This window comes from Urocampus carinirostris, chromosome 20, assembly GCF_059441175.1.
Source record: "Urocampus carinirostris isolate Australia breed hairy pipefish chromosome 20, RoL_Ucar_1.0, whole genome shotgun sequence".
NCBI lineage: Eukaryota > Metazoa > Chordata > Actinopteri > Syngnathiformes > Syngnathidae > Urocampus > Urocampus carinirostris.
In genome coordinates, this window is record NC_142368.1 from 5,018,623 (window position 1) to 5,041,650 (window position 23,028).

At 39.4% G+C, this 23,028-nt stretch overlaps 1 protein-coding gene across 2 annotated transcripts in view; it reads right to left on the reverse strand.

The window, feature by feature from the left end:
- Positions 1–15,966: 15,966 nt before the first annotated feature.
- The window catches only part of runx2b (RUNX family transcription factor 2b), an 86,076-nt gene continuing 79,014 nt past the window's right edge, over positions 15,967–23,028 (reverse strand). For both annotated transcript variants that reach the window (XM_088324462.1, XM_088324463.1), the window contains one exon: positions 15,967–16,688. In XM_088324462.1, the coding sequence (XP_088180588.1) occupies positions 16,183–16,688 (506 nt within the window). In that variant the 3' untranslated portion in view covers positions 15,967–16,182. The remainder of the gene's footprint in view (positions 16,689–23,028) is intronic.

The window sequence follows — 23,028 nt, forward strand, 5'->3', positions numbered from 1 at the left end:
CTGTATATATTTTCCACTAAAAACAGATTGTTTGAATTATTTTTTGTTTTATTTTCCATATACAATATAATGATTTTCTTTCATCATGGGTAAAAACACTCATTACTTAACTTAAAATATTCTGCAGACTTTTTTCATGTAGATAACCAATTTTAGGAATTATTTTCCTTATTTTTTGTAAAAAATGATTGCTGTTAAAATTTCACCAATGCATCTTATGTAACATATACATTCTAGCATTATTTTTGTTTTTTTCTACAAAAATATATTCTCATATGTGGGTGGGTGCATCCCTTTACCACTAGGGTTGTAGGGGCAGCATTTCCTGTTGTGTGTCTTGGGCAAGTATAGCCTGGTGGCGCCCATTTCAAATAAGCTTAAGTATCTGCCAACAGACCAAGAACATTTTATCTGGAAAGACAATATTTTTACTGCATTTTTCCCCTCAACTCTTCTTCTGTATATGGATTCAGCTAGTTTACACAATATAAAGAATATTCCAAGTGCCATCTTTTTTGTTAGTCAGGTTCCATAGAAATTTAGCATTTTGAGCTATCCTAACTCTTTAAGTGTCTTTACCAATCAACTGGCTTTATATCATACCTGTCAACCTCCACGGCTCCATGCCCGTACAAACTGTCGTATTTTCCCGTACAAAATGAAAAATAATCGTACACCATATTTTTTTTCCCGGAATGATGCATGATGGGAAATCCCCAGGCGGCAGACGCATGCGCACAGTAGCATCAAACCGCTCGCTTCGTTTGCAACGAAAAAAACTATACGGAGAGAGGCTTCCGCGGTGAACTCCTTTGACTTGATTGATTTGCCGTTTCGTGATAGTCGGTGTATACCGGATGGTACCCATCATTGACAAATTTGTGTTTTTCCGTACAGATTTCCTTGTACGTCGTACTCGTCTTAAAATGCATAAAAAACGTACTTTGTACAGCAAAACCGTACATGTTGACAGGTATGTTATATTAATTTGGTTTTGAAATAATATAGTAGATTTTATACCAATTGCTTTCAGTCAAACTACAACAGAATCAAAGCACACACCCTCCCCACCTCCTCCAAAACGTGTTACAGCATTTAAAGAGCTTAAGCCGAAAACGACCAAATCAGGAAAAATAATAATCGTAACTGTTGGAACCTGAAAAGCATTAGAGTCTCGGAAAAGCTGAGAAGAGCCATCTCCGGTTTTCTTCACTTGGAGAAGAAGCGCTGGGCCGATTGTGTTAATGCCAGAGAAAATAAACGGAGCGTCGCCCGCCTGCCTGGCGTTTCTGCAGCTTACAAAGTACTCGGTGAGAAATCACTACGTGCGATGGAACAAATCTAAATCAGGTTAGTTCATTTTTTAGGGGCATTGTAATTTTTTATAAAAAAGTCTTTAGAGTAGATACCCAGGCTATGGCGTGTCCGCCTTACAATGTTATACCTTTATGGTGTTTTCCCCACTATATTGCCTCAACAACAAATTATTTCGCATGCCCAAAAACCTTGCAGTGAATACGTGGAAATATATTACTAAGATGCCTGTCTGCTATTGGTTGACATATAAAACGCTGTTCGAGTATTGGTTTGGGTCACGGCCTCCTGAAATTGCCAATTCTCTCTATTTATTCAGTTCAGAATCTGGTGTGCTTCATAAAGACTGTCAGTGAGACAATATTGTACCTGTTTAACTGTAATTATACACTATGGTCCAAAGCCTTGCAGTGATGACAAGGGAAAAAGCAAAAACATGGTAACTATGGAAATGTAAAAAAGGCACACAAATTGCTACCCTAGCTAAGTTGAATGGCCGTAACCAATTGACGATCAGGTCTTTTATTACGGAGGCTATTAAATCAACCATGCGTTCTTTAGGTAGGACAATACTCAGAGGTGTACTTTTGAAAATTAGTTTCAATTTTAATCTGCCTTCCCGGCATCCACCCACTAACTACACTATACCAGCTCAAGTCACCTTAAACTAAAGGTCAAATTTGATTTTGTTTTTAAATTTATATTGATTTATTATGTTATTTAATCAAATGCAAATCTATTACACAAACTTAATATTTACCAGATACTGTTTGGTTCATGTAATGTTTTATTCTGGGATACCAGGGGTTAGAAGGTATTAGTAATACATTGTCTTAGGTTTCTATCCTATCCCCCACGATATGGCAATGTTACTTTGCAATCCCCACTTCTGAAGAGAATACCGTAATTTCACGTCCATATGGCGCACTTAAGTCTCAGATGTCATTCGAAATGTAGGGCAGCCTTTCGGGCAGCGCGCCCTATTCTTCATGCAGAGCGGTGGACAGAGACCAACTCGGTGGCCTTGGGGTTGAGCCTTGTCCAAGTCAACATTTTTGGGAGAAATCCTTTGTTTTTGTAAGAGCGTTCACATTCCCAACTAAATGCCACTTCTAGGAGTCTCCTGTGACTTTAAGTCGTCTCTTGTTTAATTGTTATCGTCTCCTGCTTGTGCGGAATAGGACGAGTGGCGTCACATGCGATGCATTGTTAGCGGAAGTGCTCATGGATGCTCACGCCATAGCGTATCTAGCAATTTATTGAGGCTGAAGAGAGTTGTACCAAACCTCACTTTCCCTCCATTAAATGCTTTCCGTGTTTTCGTCCGCAGTGTTGATTTCTACTCTACGCGAGAGAACATGGAAACAGAGCAGGCACGAGAGAATTCAAAATGAATGAATCGAAGGTTCGCAAGTTGGAGGAATATGAATAACGAATTTTGACAAGTTTTTATCCGTGTGTATTTCTTTGTAATCGATACTATTTAAACCACAACCAAACTCAGTTTTACTTCCGCTGTTTTTTTTTTTTTTTACAATACATACACTTGTATGCTTGTCTGTGTGGTTAAGCGGTTGCGCGGTGGTCGTGCGGCACTTGCGCCCAATGAGCCGGTGCGCCGTATATGTAAACAAATACAGAAATTTTATTTATTCTCCAGCTACAGCGAGTGCGCCTTTTAACAACTTATGGCCGAGAAAATACGTTAATGTCATATCTTGGACATCTACTGTATTTCAAGGTACACTGCTTGGCATCTAGTGGTAAGAGCTGGTACTGCAATTTTAAATTTCACACCAATATTCACACATTAAAAGAGTTATTAGAAGTCAGCAACAAAAAGGGAGGCGGCAGGGTCTTTATGTCCCTTGGCATCATACGAGCTAAGCCTGTTCCGCATGAAGTCCTGGCACCTAGCCTCATTCCGCCTCGCGTACTTTGCGTACCCACCAGGGCCCGACAGTCGGGGGATGACTCTTAATTCCAAACAGTGACGCGGACGTGGGGCCCCGTTGCTGCCGACAAAGGGGCCCTTTGTTTGCACTTTTGGTTGCTGTCCACGGTCCTGACACTTTGAAAATTGACGCCATTTTGCACCTGATCAAATCTGGCAGATGTTATTACTTGTATGAAGTTGATTTGATTTAGGGAGCATGCTTTTTTTTGTAGACCTCAAAAGCTGTACCACAGGGATTAAATTGAGGCTATTCTATAATGGCGTACTTTAAAAAAAAAAAAAAGACATACCATAATTACCCCAACTTTACAACACACAAAAAAAATGTACTTCTCCACCGTACGTCTAACTCGTTAAATTTATGGCTCACTTCTTGGAAGATAAAATACAGTAAAACCTGAGGATACAACATGAATCCATTCAGAGGTAGGGGTTGCAAACTGAAATTTCTATATGGTGGGAGATAGAAACCTATGGTAATTATTGTTAAGGCCCCCCGTATCCCAGATAAAAATAAAAATGAAATAGTATATAGTATTACATATGTGAATATACGTGCATATGGTTACGTAACATCCATCCATCCATCAATTGTCTTACGCTTATCCGAGGTCGGGTCGCTGGGGCAGCAGCGTTAAAAGGGAAGCCCAGACGTCCCTATCCCCAGCCACCTCCTCCAGCTCGTAACACTGTATTTATTATTTATTTTACTTTGTTGTGACATGACTTAAGCTGGTCGAGTGGAGTAGCGGGTGGATGTAGGACAGGAATGTGTGTTTATCCCGCACTGTAAAGTCTAATGTGTTGATGGCTTTGCTTTCATAGGGAATCATACTGAAATTTATTACAACAATAAGACAAGCATGAAAAGGGAGACATTGTTAGGTGGGGACGCTATAACCCGGGGGTCTACCGTACATAAACATCTGTCTACATGTGTTGCTCAATTATTTGTGTTCAAATGTGTCACTTAAAAAAATGAAATGATCATGCTAACTAATTGATGCTAGCGGACCCCCAGAATGATTTCTTGGCACTCAGAATGTTTTCTGGCTACCCGGACTCCATTTACCCGCCAGCTAATTATTTCTTGAGTCCGATCAGCAAAGACAAGTCGGGTTTATGGGTTATGTAAGGGTTGGGAGGGGTTTGTTGTACAGGGCGGGGTCAGAACTCACGATCTGGCATTCATTTTGCTTGCAGAGGCAAAAATGTGTTAGAGCGGCGCTAACTTAATAAGCACAAGCTAGCCTACTTTTGGCTTCGGGGAGGACTGTATGGGTGGGCTTCACCATGTACAACCCCCCTGCCTCTTCCATCAGGGCCATACAAAAATAAAAAGCAAGTAGTGGATGCCAGAGTACAAACTGCCCATTTACTTTGTAAAATATGATTAATATGATATGAGGCTGATATTAATTTAGAAGTTAGACTTGGTGGCAACAAAAACAAAAAACAATTACAGCAGTTCGAAAATTATCAGCATACGAATTAAAGATAAATACATACTCTGTAAACACTGCAATTGTTGCTTGTGGTTGAATTTAGATGGCCGAAACTGTTTAATATTTTTCAATTTAGAAAAACCTTACTTTATTGTTAAAAAACAATATGGGAGCTATTTACTTGTTGAGTTTTGTTATCGTTTTTGGGACATGAAAATGACCCATGACAGTTTTTTTAATTGAAATTTTGGTAAATATCTCAATTTATACATCATACTCTTGTTAATTGTTGCTGTCTTTTCAAGCAACTATTTCCCCCTACAGTTTTAATAGATATCAGTACTGCGCCGTAGAAATAAGGCCAGGGTCTGGAACATATGGTTCGCGAGCCTCATACGAGTAAATATGGCTCGGAGATAAAAGTTAACGCATGCAAATGTCATCTGTGTGGTTCCAATTCTGATTTAGTCACTGAGATAAGACAGGTGCAAAAACATCATAAAGCTGATTAAGATATTGGTTCGGTCCGGTATATGATGAGCAGTTTTCACTACAGTTTTTGAGGTCAGACTAACAGACTTTGTTTTGGCTGTAGGTCACTAAAAATGCTTAATATGGAAGCTCATTAATAATGTATGTTCGCTGTTGAGACACTTTCTGATGAAAACCCACAGAACTCCCAAAAACGCCAGCCGAGTACACGGAGCAATTCGATTGGGTGAGCTGTAGGGATGGTTGGATCCCTGCACACACAGCACGCTTTTCTCTCTCTTGCAGGCGTCCACTGCGCTAGTGGGTAATACTATACAGCCGGACACTTTTCATTTACAGTATTTGGTGACATTTTTTACAAAATAACTGCTTGCGCCTTGACTGAAACCATTATTTACTGAAAAAATGAAAGCCAAAATGAGCTTCAACAATCTTAAGTCACTGCGGGAGGGAGCTGAGTATAAAGAAGTATATTTGTTGATATAGGACACAGGTCCTGGCACTGTTATAATTTCATACATTTTTATCAAATCATCTAATGTCACACAATGAAATAGAAAAAATGTCCTTTTGTCTGGAGAGTGGATTTGGCGGTTATGTTGAATTTTGTCTTAAAATATATGGTTTGGCTTCCTCTTCAAAAAATAATAATCTATTTATATTGATATTTTGGATCTAAAAAGGTTCTTGACCCCTGTTTTAATGCTGCATTCCAAAAAAGTGGGAAAATATCACTAAAATGACACTGGAGGTTGCAGGTCCTAGTCACAAAAATCAAAGAAAAATATGTACCCCAACTTCATCGATTGCTTCAATCTGACGTCAGTCAAGAAAATAGCGATGCCAATTGACAAACAAATGAATGGTAAAAAATAATTCACACGATTAGTGTGCACTATAGACATCTGCCGTTGTTTTTCCTCCAAAACTGCAACGCTTGCTAGAAGGCAGGTTTGCTGGAGGTCCAAATGCATTTCAATGAGCATATCATTTTGCGATCAGCCATATTTGCTGTTTACATTCGCTTGGAACGCCTTGAGGTCAGATCTGGTACAATCCAAGTAGGAGAAATTCAACTTCAGACATTCCTGGAATGCATCATTAGACCACACAATAGGCGTTTTTTTTGTAATGGCGCAGATGTATGACGTCACAAACTTACGTCACAATGAGTCTCAAGCAACATCTGAATTATTGCAGTCTTTAAAAAAACAAAAATTTGAGCCAATTAATGAAATGAGCTCAGTAACCTCTGGACAAACATTTTATATACTAGGTTAATTTAAGCAGGAAAATAATACAATGTAAAATTAACTTTTAAAAAGACCCGGCAAACTGTTAGCATAACAATGTTTGGTAGTTTACCTGTCCGTGTGGGTTTTGTAGGGACAGCATTTTTGTCTGTGGTTGTTTTCTTTCCAGTTTGTACAAAACTACACATTTAACTTGTTAAAAACTTTATCTTTAAATATTTAGGTCGTAATTCATCTGTCCGTGTTCAGTGGTCAGTACTAGTTAATTAATGCAGGTGCGCCGCAGCTGGCAGGGTTGCCAAATTACCAAAAGTGAATCTGTTTATTTTTTTCTTCTTTGAAAAAAATAAATAAATCAAAACGCAAACGTATTTTTACAACTACTAACAAGATCGGTTTTGAAATTACGCCGGATAACCAAATCCTAAATTAAACCAAGTAAAAAAAAAAACAATTTATATCTTTGTTGTAAAAATGGCAACCCGACTTTGACATATTACTTTTGATGCATTCGAGGAAGGTGAGAAATTAGATCAACCACAGTTTGGTTTGATCAAATTTCGATCGTAAAGCAAATCATTTGTCTGGTTTCATGCCTAACACAATTCATCCGAAACATGTGTTAATGTTTCACGATATATCTGCAAGTAACACGAAGTTTTTACTTTCAACGTCACTACTGATTTCAAAGGAGCGTCCCCGTGTTTACTCTAAGTCTGATATCCTACCTTTTACGAACGTAGCATATAATAATCTTGTTTAATGAATAGGGTGACCATATTTTCAAAATAAAGGACATCTCAATTGTATTTCAAATATTGTTTTCAATCACTGACAAATGCCAGGTTTGTTTCCTGTTAACAACCTTCCCGTTTTTGGTTCTTGAAATAAGCACGAGGCCTTTAAGCACAGTCATTTGATGCAAATGTATTTTGGCGGCTGGCTTGTTTTACCATCATCAAAATGGTGACCCCCCACTTCAAAATTCAGAGGGAAATCGCCACCGGTCTGACTTCAAGACCTGCCATGGCACTCCAAATACAAACTGCAACCCAAAACAAGAGAAAACCAGGATTGTGCAGTTTAAAGCAAAAATAGAAGAACATATTCACCTTTTTTCAAAGAACAGAATGATCATCAAAACCAATATGACTTCAAGTACTATATATACTTTTATATAAGCCTACCTTGCATATAAGCAACCCCCTAAAATGCTTTAAAATAGCCACATACTAAAATAAACCCAAAATATTAAAACAGTGTATATTTAAACAATAATAATGATGCAATTATGTTGATAATAAAGATTAATCTACTGGTAAAAATCTGAACATATTAACATTGTAAATCATTTACTGTACCTTCCAGCAGTGTTTTGTACACAATTTTTCTAGATCGCAATCATTTTCTTCTCTGATTCGATTGTTTTTGTCACTGTTTTCCACTTTTCCCTTCCCTGATCATTAACCGTCCTGGGAACTATTATTATGGGCAGAAAAGGGAAATGAAACCAACAAAATCACAATAAAAAACACAATTGGAATGCTGCCAATTGACTGAACAGGTAAAAGAGATCAAGCAGGGCATTAACACCATCTACTGTTAAGAAATAGAAGCAACCCTTCGTTTTTTTTCTTCTTAGCATTATTTTGCCAAGACAAAGTCAAGTCAAGTCATGTTTATTTGTATAGCCTTTAATAACAAGGGCTGCACAGACTATCACATAATAATCACATAATACAGATTATTATGACACCATCCCCTGATCTAAAACCTATATGAGGGCAAGGAAAAACTCAAAAACCTCAACATGAGGAAAATGAATAAACCTTGAGATGGGACCGAATGGAGAACGCTCTGCTGATCTCCTCTTGGCCCTTGGGATTACAAGTAGACCAGCATTTTCAGAGCGAAGGCTCCGGAACAGAACATAGGGGGAAATTAAATTTGAAAGATGTGAGGGAGCAACCCACTGAAAACAGGTCCCCCACGCACTTTTGGGCCCTGATCCACCAGTTGAGAAACATTGTTCTATAAAACACACTCAAGTAGATGGTGCAGCTTCAAAAACGATCACTACCCCCCCACAGCAGATTCCCCCGTCCTATTTTCTTTTTCCCAGCTCATGTGAACACTAAGATTGGCTCTATTATGTCTGGGAATAATGTAAAACAGCTTCTTGGCGTGTCCGTGTTTCTGGAACGCCACTTTGACGATGGCGGCGACAGTCTGGGCGAGTGACGCCCAATATGATTCCTTTATAACGCCCCCTCTACGCCCCCCCCCAACCCCCCCCCCCCCCCACCCCCTCACACTACCCCCTTCTGTCGCCATCCAAAGACAACTTGTGCACAGACATAGCGTCGATCTTGAAGTGGAAAAAAAGGAAAATTGAGTCATTTAAATCATTGGCAAACTGTAAGAAATACTCGTAGCAGACTAAAGTAGACCCACGGGATACGGAGAGGAAGAAGATGGGTTTTATTGGTCCTTCTTTACAGCATGATCCCCGTGATACGACATCAACAACCATTTATTTTGCATGGCAAAAAACTGCAGCCTTTATTAGGTCATAGAGTTACGTCTCTGAAATGCTCGTTTGCTGTTGGTCAACGTCATAAAAAATGCTTGTCTGTGTCATGGCGTAGTGGAAATGCTGATTTTGTATTGGCTGAACTACTTCCCACGATTTCTTTATCTCTCTTTTCTCAGTTCAGAATCTTATGTGCCTGAAAATACTCTGTTAGTTGGTGATACAAGACTCTTTCCACCTGTCACCATCTCTTTGTGTCACGGTTGCCCATTGCCCTCACTTGGCCCCGCCCGTTTGGCGCCAGCTGCGGCTCGTTGCCTGATTGGCTTCCCTCCTATTTTAGCTCAGTGCTCTCACTCACCCCTTGTCAGTCCGTCAACGAACCTCTGCACCCGCAAAACGTGTGTTTTGACTCTGTCTGGTATCGATCCCATCTATCTGGTCCTGTTTGATATCTGACTCCCGTCCCCAGTGTCTGGTATTGATCCTGTCTATTCCGTCCTGTGCGGTATCGATCCCGTCTGTCCGGTATCTGCATGTGTATCTGGTATCGATTCTGTCTGTCCCGTCCTGTCCGGTATAGATCCCGTCTGTCCGGTATCTGCACGTGTATCTGGTATCGATCCTGTCTGTTCCTTCCTGTCCGGTATCGACCCCGACTGTTCGGTATCTGCTCGTATATCTGGTATCGATCTCGTCGGCCTCTGGGTTCCTGTTTTTCCACTCCGCACTTTTGTCTTACTTCTTCCGCCCTGTCCGGTATCGATCCCATCTATCTGGTCCTGTTTGATTTCTGACTCCAGTCCCCAGTGTCTGGTATTGATCCTGTCTGTTCCGTCCTGTACAGTATCGATCCCGTCCGTCCGGTATCTTCACGTGTATCTGGTATCGATTCTGTCTGTCCGGTCCTGTCTGGTATCGACCCCGACTGTTCGCTATCTGCTCATATATCTGGTATCGATCTCGTCGGCCTCTGGGTTCCTGTTTTTCCACTCCGCACTTTTGTCTTACTTCCTCCGCCCAGCGTTCGCCAAATAACGGACGTTTTTGTTTACACGCATGACTGCCCCATTCCCGTAAAATAAAGCTTGTGTGAAAAGCGTTACGCATCTGGGTCCTCCTCCTGTTCTGGTTCTGACACTTTGACCTTTCTCTCTGTGGTAGGTGCTACAGGTCCCTTAAAACAAGGAATCTTCCCCAGGGCTATCACCAACCCAAACAAGCACGTAAATATATATCTTATAGGGAGTGTTTTTGTTGCTTTTAAGTTCTATTGCACTGCTCTCATGATGCAATCTTCTTTCAAAAAATTAATCATTGCACTATTATAACTCTTTCGTTATAACTTTAGTCTCGAAGCACCAATATTTGAATGTTTTTACCTATTTATTCTGATTATTTATTTGTCTTGTCCAATCTCGTTGCATGGACAGTTTCACAACGTCAATTTTAATGCCAAAAGAGACAATGCCGATTCAATTCCGATTTTGTACTGTATCAATCCGCCGTGGTTTCGTTCCAAAGCTGGCTGTGACGCTAAAAGGAGAAGCAAAAATATAACCAAGGAAATTAAGCTAGAAATTATCAAAGAATGCATATCATGTTAGTTAATTAAATGCACGTACACATATGAAGTACTTAGTTGAATGATTTTTTCTGGGATACTGGGGATTGGAGCACCTCAGAACAGGTTAATGCTGTATCCTGGGGGTCTGGTTTACATGCTTTTTGATAACAATCCATGCTCAATCCAACTATAACTTGTTAACAAGGACTGGTTCCTAATTGGCATAAATCTTCTAAGAGATGAACATATATTGTAAAATGGTGTCTTTTTAAGAGGAGCAGGGTAAAAACATTTCCTTATCATCTTATTTGGGTGAGGCTCCTTATGCACCTTCTATCAATAAACTCTATCAATTGTTCTTGTTTTTTTTTTCGTTTTGTAAAATAAATAAGAAATCTATTCATTTTTTAAAAATATATAAATTTTCCCCTTTCCTCTTTTAGAAACAAATAATTACGGAACCCGTTATTGTATTTATTTTTCATTTTTTGGACATAAACAAAAAAATAAAAAATAAATAAAATAATAAATAAAATAAATAAAAATGTATTAAATTAATTCTCCTGCAAGCCCTGAAATGTCGCAGGGGAATACAAAACACATTAGAAAAATGCGGACAAAGCTTAAAAAAAAATCGAGAACAAAACTTGGAAAATATGAGGACAGATGTTGGCAGTTATCTGGGAGACAGCGAAGGGGAAAAAAATAAAATCATGTCATTAAAATCCATCAAATCATCTAAAAGCTTTTTATTTGCTTTCTCGGGTTACAAGGCAAATAGTTGGACGTTTTGGGAACGTGGAGAAGATTGGATTCCTCCTGCGTGCAAACCTCCAATAATAAAGCTCTCCCAAATGACTTTATTATATTATCCACCACTAAATAACGGATCCCAGGACGTCCGTGCCAATTTGACTGGACGTGGAATTGCCTAGGTTGCAAAATATTGGCCATCGTGATTAATGAGTAGAAAAAAACACGCAAAAACAAACAAAAATTTGGAAAAAATCAATCATTTTTTTATATTTGTCATGATTACTGATGTGACTCAGCTGTGCCCGCTCTTTTGGCGCCAACTGCCACGGGTTTTGATTGGCTACCTGTCAGTATTTGAACCCAGTCCTGTCTGTTCCCCGTTGTCAGTCCGTCTGCAAACCTCAGTGAATACTAGGCTAGCCTTTTTCGACCCTGACTCCCACCTGTCCCGTTTTTGCTCCCGTATGTCCCAGCTATGACCCGTGTTGATCTTGACCGCGTCTGCTCGCCCATCCGGATTTACGAACCGTTTTCAATCCCGACCACGTCTGCTCTCCCGTCCCGGCTTACAACCCGTTTCTGACCCTGACTTCGTTTTTGCTTTCCTGTCGCGGCTATCGACCTGTTTTTCTGTCCTTGACACCGCCATCACTCGCTACGGAAGATCCACTTCCGTGTTCGGATCACAATCCGAGTACGAGAGCAACTTGCTTCCCGCGCCTAGCGAACACCGGATCATGGGCGCAGTCCTTCCTCTTTCCTTTGATAAAACTTATGAGAAACGTAATACAATTGGGTCCTGTTTTCGTTCGGGTCCTGACAATATTTTTCTTTTTAGTTTCATGGATAAATCCCCAAATCGCTAGAATGGAAGAAAAATAAAAAATATATACATATGTATTAAAGAAAAATAATTCTAAACAGTGTAATTCAACAGTGTAATATATATATATATATATATATATATATATATATATATATATATATATATAATCCTTATTTTATTTTTTTAATTAAGTGGGGCATCCCATAAACTAGCTTAAATGAAGAGAAAAATATACACACACACACTCACATATATATATATATATATATATATATATATATATATATTAAATATAAATATTTTAAACAGTATCTTGAGGTTATCTTTAAAATGTTTTTTTTTCTAATTGAATGGAAAATACTATTGACTAGCTTAAACAGAAAACAAAATTTAAATATTGAAAATGAAAATAATTTCAAACTGTATGATTTGATTAAAAACAAATCTGAATATATTGTATAGTATCATACATTAAAAAGGGGAAATATAAATTATCGCCGTTAAAAAAGAAAAAAAAGACACCAGTCTTGAAAACATGTATCTTGGAAAAATGTTTTTTTCCCCTATATTTCTTATTTATAATTTAGTGGAAATTCCATAAAATAGTTATAATATGGAAAGAAAACATTTGTATTAAAAAAATAAATATATAAGTATCAATGTTAAACAGTATATTTAGGTATTTTTGTAAGAAAGTATTTAAAAAATATTTTTACAGTATTCCTTGTTTTTTCTTTTTTTAAAATATATCAAAATAAAAATATTTAAGTAGAAATATTACAACAGTATATTGAGTTTTTATTAAAAAGGATTTGAGTAGCTTAAAGGGAGAATGAAATATAAATATTGACAACAAAAATAATTTTAATAAGTATACTTAGGGATTTAAAAATACACATTCAAAAGTAATTGAAATGGTTACTGAAAATATTGGAATAATGAAAGGTGTTTATGAGTATATTATATACAAATATTTTTAAACAGAATATGTATAATTGAGTACTTAAAACATTTAAAAGCGTGTAAACACTTTATATACAAATATACTGCATTTAGTTTCATAGACTTAAAAATAAATATTTACAAAAAAACATGATTTCACTCTATTTTTGTTTTTTAATTTAGTAGAAATCCCTAAAAACTTACAAATATAAATATATTAATCTTGATACTTGTCATATTCCATATTCCTTACTGAAGGTCATGCGTCGTGTGCCTTCTTCGTAATTCTTGATGATCAAAAGCTTCGTTTCCATGGTTATTGCTTCTCCCTATATGAAGATGAAAATGTCATAAGGTGGGGTCGCCATATTTTGTACTAAAGTTCAGGTGAATTGGCTGGTCCAAATTGTCCCTAGGTGTGACTGAGCGAGTGAGTTGTCTGTCCACGTGTGCCCTGCGATTGGCTGGCAACCAGTTCAGGGTGTCCCCTGCCCACTGCCCGGAGATGGCTGGGATGGGCTCCAGCCCCACCGCGACCCTAATAAGGATAAGCGGTACAGCTAATGAGATGAGATGAGTTCTGTTTTTGTACATAAAAGACCAAATATATAATTTATTTGTAATGCATGTTGTAGGATGCAAAATAACAGCCAGCCAATCAGACAACAGGATGACATCACATGACTTTGGTAACCATCTATAAGTGCTTTTACTGATTGCAGATGGCATCAAAATGACAAAGAAAATGGAATATTAAAGGAAACAAGGCGGGCGTCAAACACCAGGACCGACTTTCTCAAAGACGGCTCGTATCAAACAACAATAAAAATTAAAAAACCTCAAACAATCCTGAGCTCTTTTATCGCTGATTGTCAGAATCTCACATTTGCCTCTTTGGGTACCACCGGAGTTTTTTTTTTTCCTTTCTTTTTTTTTTGTATATAAAACAGAGTCGTGAAGACGCAGCAAAATTATAAGGACGAGTCAACAGTCCCCAAAATACAATAATACATAAGTTATGGCTTCATAAGTTAAACAGGAAGCAGAACGCCCCGTGATATAAACCTTTAAATAAGTCTTGCTGCTCAGTGCGTCGTTATTGTCGGATGGAAAAAAAAAATGAAACATGCCGGATGCTGCAAAAACAAAAACATAAACAAAGAAAAGCCTTCAGGACACATCAAAATTATAGACACGTAAGAGAAAAACAATCAATCTACTGCATTATGGTCGGAATTTTCACGGAACAAAATATTTCTTGAAAAAAGTTTACCAGGGAAACGAGCTTTATCGAAAAGCTGTGCATCTTCACAGTAGAAAAATTATAAAATGAATGAAAAAATATATAAAATGAATAAGAAAAAAAAGCCAATTCATATAATGATTATTCAAAATGTTCCATAGTGAAGAAAACCAAATTCATATGGGTAGAAACATTTTTGAGGAGGCATTTAGAATTTTTTTTTAATAATCACAAAAATAATAATAATATTCAGTAATAAATAATATAGAATTCTTATGTATGTCACGGTTGCCATGGCGCCCAATTGGTCCCGCCCGTGTGGCGCCAGCTGCAGCTCATTGACAGATTGGCTTTCCGTCTATTTAAGATCCGTGCTCTCATTCTTCCTTTGTCAGTCCGTCAACGAAACTCTGCCCCGCAAGATGTGGAGTTTGACTCCGTCCTGTTTCCTGTTGGCATTTCCTGTCCGGTATTGTTCCCGCTCATTTTTGTCCTGTTTAATATGGGTTTCCAGTTTCGTTCCTGTCTATTTTTGTCCTGTTTATTATTCTCTCCAGTTTTCGCTCCCGTCTAATTTATCCTATTTTATTACAACATCCTGTTTTATTATCAATCCTGTCTGTCCCGCCCTGTCCGGTATCGACCCCATCTGTCCGATATCTGCTCGGGCAATTGGTATTGATCTTGTCGGCCTCTGGCTTCCTATCATTTCATGCAAGACTGCTGCCTAACGTGCATGACTCCCCATTTCCCGTAAAATAAAAAGCTTGTGTGAGAAATGTCACGCGTTTGGGTCCTGATCCTGATCTGGTCCCTGACAATGTATGTATGTGTGTGTATCTATGATGACTTCAAAAACATTAGTTCAAGAGTGAAGTTGTAAAATTTAAAAATATAGATTATAATGATTATCTCATTATTTTCAGGACCTGGGCGATGCAGTGGTTAGGACGTGTGCGGCACAGTTCTGAGGCCATGAGATCAAACCTTCCTGTGTGGAGTTTGCATGTTCTCCCCGTGCTTGCATGTCAGGTTAATTGGCCGGTCCATATTGTCCCTAGGTGTGAATGAGCGAGTGAGTTGGCTGTCTTTGTGTGCCCTGCGACTGGCTGGCATCCAGTTCGGGGTGTCCCCTGCCCACTGCCCGAGAATAGCTGGGATGGGCACCAGCACCCCAGCGACTCTACTGAGGATAAGCGGGGCAGATAATGGATGGATGAATATTTTCAGGACGTTTTTGATGTATACTAATGAGAAAAATGACATTGGTTTAAGGCATAAAATAGATATTTTACAAAATTAACAATTTGCTTAGGGTTCTTTTGTTGCATTCAAATGTAAGGAAATGAGAAGGACAGTTAAAATATCCCCTTTTTTATAGTTATTATATAACTATTTCCAGGATTCTTTTGCTCCTAACTACTGATAAAAACAATGTTATTTTTACAAAAAAAAGTGTATTTTTTGTTCATTGATTTGCTTATTTTCTTTTTTTTGCATCCATTAAAAAAAAACATTTAAAAAAAATATGGTACGCTTTTTACAAATGCAAAAACAATTATTTAAAACCTTTCAGATGAGTCGTTCTTTACGAAAAATGCCAATTTGTTCAGGTTTGTTCAATGCGGTAGTCCTGTTGATTTTCCTCAGTATTATTTGGTCGATTGTGCCTCGATCGAGTTTGTATTGCAGAGATACCAAAAAAAAGAAAAGTTTGTTTTGAAAGTTGTGCTGCTTATTGCTGCTCCAAGCGCTTCGGTCCAAACATTCCAGGAAGACGAGTTTGCGCAGGTCGGGACGAGCTGCTTCGAATTAAAAAACAACAAAAAAAAATCCCTTTTTTCAGTCAGGCGTTCAGTAGGGCCGCCACACGGCCTCATCCATGCGCCCCCCCGTGTTGAGGACGGTAGGGGAGTTGCTATGGCTGCCGTCCCCTCCGTCCACGCCCCCGTCCGATTGGCTGGGCAGGTTGGGGTTGACCAGCGCGTTCCCGGTAGAGGCGCTGGTGCAGGGCGGGGGGGCCACGCGGGAGGGCGAGCGCTCCCCCCCGCCGCCTCCCCCTGCCCCGCCCGGCACCATGGAGATCTGGTAGGACCCGGACGACGCCCCGTAATACAGGTAAGGGGTGCTGCTGGTCTGGAAGGGTCCGCTCTGGTTCTGGGTGGATCCCGGGTAAGGCGGGGGTAGGTAGGTGTGGTAGTGGGCGCCCCCTAGCGACATGGCGGAAGTGACGGGCGGCGTGTAGGTGAAGGTGGGCGGGTAGTGCATGCGGGGGCCGCTGAAGCGACTCTCCGTCAGGGAGGAAAGGCCCGGGAACTGGCGCTCAAACTGGCCCGGGAACGGGCTCAGGTCCGAAGAACCTGAAAGAAAAACATGGTTATTATGTCTCTTTCATTATATAAAGAGACAGTGTGTATTATTTAACCACTAGATTTTGCTGTGTTGTGTAGTGAAATTAAAAAGAAGTGGTAAAACGCATAAGGAAGAATACAAACTACGGAGACTCCAAGTGACCAAAATGCATAATCTTACTTGCGCAATCTTTTTGAGGTTTTTGGGTACTTGTAGCAGAAGGATGGCTGACAATAATGTAATCTCTCTATAAGTTAGGCTCATATCATGTAAACTACAAGTACATGTCTTAAACTATAGTATTAGAGTATTTTTAATGCATGTTTATCTGATAAGTCATGTTATTTTTTTCTTATTATTTAAATCAATATTGTTTTTTCATGATTGAAGTATTTTTTACCAGTTGAAGGCACTAAAAACTACACACTGTCCCTTTGAAAAAATAAATGCAAAAAATACAAAAAACATTTTATGATATAAGGGGGCGGCAGTAACTCAGGAGGTAGAGCGGTCGTATTGGGATCAAGGGATCCCAGTTCGAATCCCGGCTTGTCTGTGTTACATGTAGAAGTGTCCTTGGGTAAGACACTGAACCCCTAATACCCCCAATAAGCAGGTTAGCGTCTTACATGGCTGCAATACAAGGCCGCTATTGGGAAATGTGGAGCACATTGTAAAGCGCTTTGGGAAGTCATTGACTTGAAAAGCGCTATATAAATGCAGATCATTTCATTTTTCATTTCATTTCATTAAAAAAAAAAAATTAAAATAGAACTAATTTTTTTTATTAAATAATATATTCAAACAAATGAAAAAAATAATTAAACATACACAATTATTTTAAATACAAAGATTAAAAATAAATTTGAATACAATTATTGAAATAAAAATATTTCTCAATACAAACTTCAAATAAACATACAATTATTTATTAAACGAAGCTACAAATATATATATATATATATATATATATATATATATATATATACAGGACTGTCTCAGAAAATTAGAATATTGTGATAAAGTTCTTTATTTTCTGTAATGCAATTAAAAAAACAAAAATGTCATACATTCTGGATTCATTACACATCAACTGAACTATTTCAAGCCTTTTATTATTTTAATATTGCTGAATTTGGCTTACAGCTTAAGAAAACTCAAAAATCCTATCTCAAAATATTAGAATATCATGAAAAAGTATACAAGTAGGCTATTCAACTAATCACCTGAATCATCTAATTAACTCGAAACACCTTGCGAGGGTTTCCTGAGCCTTAAAAACACTCAGCTTGGTTCAGTAAACTAAATCACAAGTATGGGGCAGACTGCTGATCTGACTGCTGTCCAGAGGACCATCATTGATACCCTCCATCAGGAGGGTAAGACACAAAAAGAAATTTCTCAAAGAGCAGGCTGTTCACAGAGTGCAGTTTCAAAGCATATCTACAAAAAGTCTGTTGGAAGGGAAAAATGTGGCCGGAAACGCTGCACAACCAAGAGAGATGACCGCAGCCTTAACAAAATTGTGAAGAAGAGCCGCTTCCAGAATTTGTGGGAGCTTCAAAGACAGTGGGCTGAAGCTGGAGTCCAGGTATCAAAAGCCACAGTTCACAGACGTGTCCGGGAAATGGGCTACAATAGCCGTATTCCCATGGTCAAGCCACTTCTGAGCTCAAGACAACGGAAGAAGCGTCTGACTTGGGCTATGGAGAAGAAGCACTGGACAGTTGCAGAGTGGTCCAAAGTCCTCTTTTCAGACGAAAGCAAGTTTTGCATTTCATTTGGAAGTCAAGGCGCCAGAGTCTGGAGAAAGGCTGGAGAGGAGCAAAATCCAAGTTGCTTGAAATCCAGTGTGAAGTTCCCACAGTCAGCAATGGTTTGGGGAGCCATGTCAGCTGCTGGTGTTGGTCCACTGTGTTTCATCAAGTCCAGAGTAAATGCAACTGTGTACCAAGAGATTTTAGAGCACTACATGCTTCCATCTGCTGAAAAGCTCTATGGAGATGAGGATTTCATTTTCCAGCATGATCTGGCACCTGCCCACAGTGCCAAAACCACCAGTAACTGGTGCACTGACCATGGCATCACTGTCCTTGATTGGCCTGCTAATTCCCCTGACCTGAACCCCATCAAGAATTTGTGGGGTATAGTTAAGAAGAAGATGAAAGACACCAGACCTACAAATGCAAATGAGCTGAAGGCCGCTATCGAAGCATCCTGGGCATCAATAACACCTCAGCAATGCCACAGGCTGATTGCCTCCATGCCACGCCGGATTGATGCAGTAATCCGTGCAAAAGGATTCCCAACCAAGTACTGAGTGCATCAATGGACATTTTCAAATGTTTGATTTAGTTTTGCTGTTATAAAATTATTTTTTTTTACTTGGTCTGAGGAAGTATTCTAATATTTTGAGATAGGATTTTTGAGTTTTTTTCAGCTGTAAGCCAAAATCAGCAATATTCAAATAATAAAAGGCTTGAAATAGTTCAGTTGATGTGTAATGAATCCAGAATGTATGACATTTTTGTTTTTTTAATTGCATTACAGAAAATAAAGAACTTTATCAAAATATTCTAATTTTCTGAGACAGTCCTGTATATATATGCATATGTATGTATATCTAGCAAAAAGGCAACAGTATTTTTAGTTACAAAAACTTATTTAAAAAAAACATATGACAAAAATAGAACCACTTTGAATAAAAACAATACAATTATATTTTAAAAATTTATCATAAACTATATTTAAAAATAAATAATTCAACAAAACATACACACACACACACACACACACACACGCAAGAGTAGAATCAATTCTTGTTGTAAAAAGAAACAACAACAAAATAATGACAAATATTCACCAGTAGAGGGAGACCAAACAGAAAGTTTCTCTGATGGCAAAAAGCCCCCATCCAGAAAATACCAAATAATAATAATAATAATAAAGGTAATCAATAAATTTATTCCTATAAGTGTTCAATAGCAGCATTAAAAAATATGTTTTTGTCACGTATTCTGCAAATTAATCTAAAATTATTATCTAAATTTTTTATTTATTTACTTTTATTTGGCCTTAAATAAATCTGACACGTTTTGCGAGTGTAAGCTGTGGTCAACAGCAACTCCATGAGGGCATTCATGAAACTCCATTCTATTGTTTTTCACAATGTTAAAGCCCTAACGTCTAATATTTGACCACTAGCTGGCACTGTGCTGTGTGGCGGCAGGATGCCGGACAAATATGGCGGCGACCTAAATGGTGATTCCACTGTGTCAAAGAAATACACATTTCTCGACTTATGATTTTTTTTTTAATTAAATATATTGGTATGATAGTTCATGCATTTTTGCCTTGCATTCAAATGAATGTTTTTGAGTACCACTAAATATTACACACTGTCCCTTTAGCTTCTTTTTTACCGTCGTAAGCCTAATAAAAATTTTTCCTCTCCTATTTCCTTTGGGTGGAATGAACGTGACTAACGTCCTTTATTGTTTTATTCATGGTCTTGCGCCTCGCAAGCTAGCGCTGACAAAGCGTTTGCATGTTTACGCATATTTACATGAGAGCGTGCGCTTTTTATACACGATCCCTTGTGTGTGTGTGTGAGCGCATTGAAAGAGGAGCAGCACATGTGGAAACACTTTGTGCAAGAAACAGTTTCCATGAGATCCATAATGAGGCGGACTCCGACTCTGATGTGGCTCCGACGCTCGCCTCCCGTCGGCTCCAGAGAGTCCTCGTCTAAGTAAATGTGTGCGATTGTGTGAGCGCGCTTTATCCCCCTGAAATAAAACCTACCCCTCGAAAACCGCTAACTGGCTGCGGAGAGCACGGCGCTGGGTGCAGAGTTTATTGAGAATGGGAGGTCTATTTTGTACCCCTCTACCCTAATTTGGGGTGTGTGTGTCCCAGAGTCTTGGCCCTCTTGATGTAAATCAAGAGGCGTCTTCCCCGTCAGCACGTCTGCGCCAAAAGGGGACGAGGTGGGGGACGAAGGACAGAAAAAGTTAGCATCATTTAGCATACGATGCTAATTAAAATACTGCACAACGGATTTGTTCTTTGAGGGGTATGATGTTTATTGTTATACACTGACTGTTTTTGCCCGAACTATAACGTGCATCTAAAAGTCCCAAATTGGACAGATATTTGAAAGTGCACCCTATAACCCGGTGCACTTTATAGCAGTGTCTGAAATAACGTCTGCCCGGACGCCCGGGGCGTGCATCTTTTACGTCGGGCGTCCAACTTACAAAACTTTTTCAAGAAATCAATCAAATCAAACGTTTGCTTTATTCCGATTTCGAAATCTTCGTTTGGTTTGGAAATTTCGGAATTTCGGTTCGTTTGGATATTTGCATACTCGGCAGCCGATCAGAAGCCTGCATCGAATAATTTCCTGCTTTTGGACTTTCCCTGAGCGTTATAAGGTCGTGTGTTTGCACATCATTTTCCAAAGTAGACGCACAGAGAATAAAAGAAAAATGGATAAGTGGTTAGCAATAAAGCCAAAACCTCAGCCCCAGAAGAAAGATTCAAAAGAAGCTACCAAAATGGATGACGCTACAAAACGTAAACATACATTAAAAGCATCGTGGAAAGGGCCCGGTCACACAGCCGTTTGCGTCTGTATCGCGGGTAAAATTTTGCGGGTTTTTTTTTGCCCGTGGTTGCCCGCGATGGAAAATGGCCAACCCGCTGTTCATCGGTGGTATGCCCGCAAAACAGACGCCGGCGACTGTTCCGCTTCCTCATCGCGTCATTTCCGCGTCATTTTCTCGTGTGGACCACGGGTATAAAAGCTCCCGAGCCGGTGTTGTGCCCAAATCCAACTCCTACGCAATTGTTTTAATAAGCGTTTTACATAGAATACGATCGCTTTTGTTGGAAGCGCAGTGGAATGCGCGTTCACGCGAGGGGGGGAGGATTTTATATACGGTGTGCATTACCGTTCGATTACGTTCACAACAAAAACAAAGACGGAATGGTTTAAGTTGTATTACATTCCCAACAAATGCAAGACAAAGTGGTTATGGTTATATGTTCGCCATTACATTCCCTAAAAGTGATATAAAAGTGAGATAAAACGAGGTAAAAGTGGTTGTAGTAGCGAGGGGATGCAAATCTCGGCAGGGATGCATTTCTCGGCATAACACCGGGCTGTAGAAATCATAACCGCTCAAGACACAGTCCCGTGAAGATCAAGATTTCAAGCTATGGCACCGAAGAAGCCAATATGTTATTATTGTAATAGTTTTTCATTTTTATTTTATTATCTTGTTATGAAATGAAAAGAAATGTCAAGAAATAAAAATGGATTAAGACGAGGTCACTACGGTGACAGGGATCCATGTCCACCCTTTGACGTCTTGAGCACAACTGACGTGTGCTCGGCAAATCGCAATGTATATACGCGGAGAAAGGCGTTTGACCGTCACACGCGTAACACGCTAATTTCACGTAATAACACCGCGATACAGGCGCAGAACATGCTATTACCATGCTCCACCCACGATTACCCGCTGAAATTTCCCGTCCTACCCATGTGTAACCGCGGCCAGAGCACGTCGTTCCGCGTCATTTCCGCGTCATTACCTCGTGTGCCGCCCGCGGTTAACACGTGCTCAAAGTTTTTTCGCGCGGCCAACCGCGTGTGAATTTCCGACCGCGAGTAAAGCACTGCTGAATCTCGTCTATATGGCGGTCTCAAAGCGTCCAACAGCGCCCAACAGCGTCTGCTTCACGGCCAGAAATGTCTGGCCGTGATTCAGCCTTCGATACGCCCGTGAAAGGCTGTGTACCCGCGCTCTAAAGTATTAAGCAGCGCAAAACTTTTTCGCGCTGCCAACCGCGCGTAAAATTCCGACCGCGTGTTGAGCACTGCTGTATCTCGTCTGTATGGCGATCTCAAAGCGTCCAATAGCGTCCGCCTCACAGGCAGAAATTTCTGGCCGTGATTCAGCCGCAAACGGCTGTGTGACCGGGCCCAAAGAGAGGTTCACGTGGCTTGTTGCAGACGACGCAACGCAAACATTGCATGAATGAAGATGAGTAAATACAGGTACATACTGATGGCAGATGGAAAACAGCGATGTCATGCAATGAATGTTATAAGTATATTTATAATAAACTTAATTTTAAAGTGTTGATCAGTTATATATTCTGATAATCAATCCTTAATACTTTGCAACAACGGGTTTTTTGGCGATTAGTCGTCTCATTGTGTTTCAAGTTGTAAAAATGGAGCAGGGAAATTTATGGCTGGGCAGGCAACTTTTCAGAGTTGTCTGCCCTGGTGTCCGCTAACTTTTTGTCATGAGTTTCAGACACGGTTGATAGACC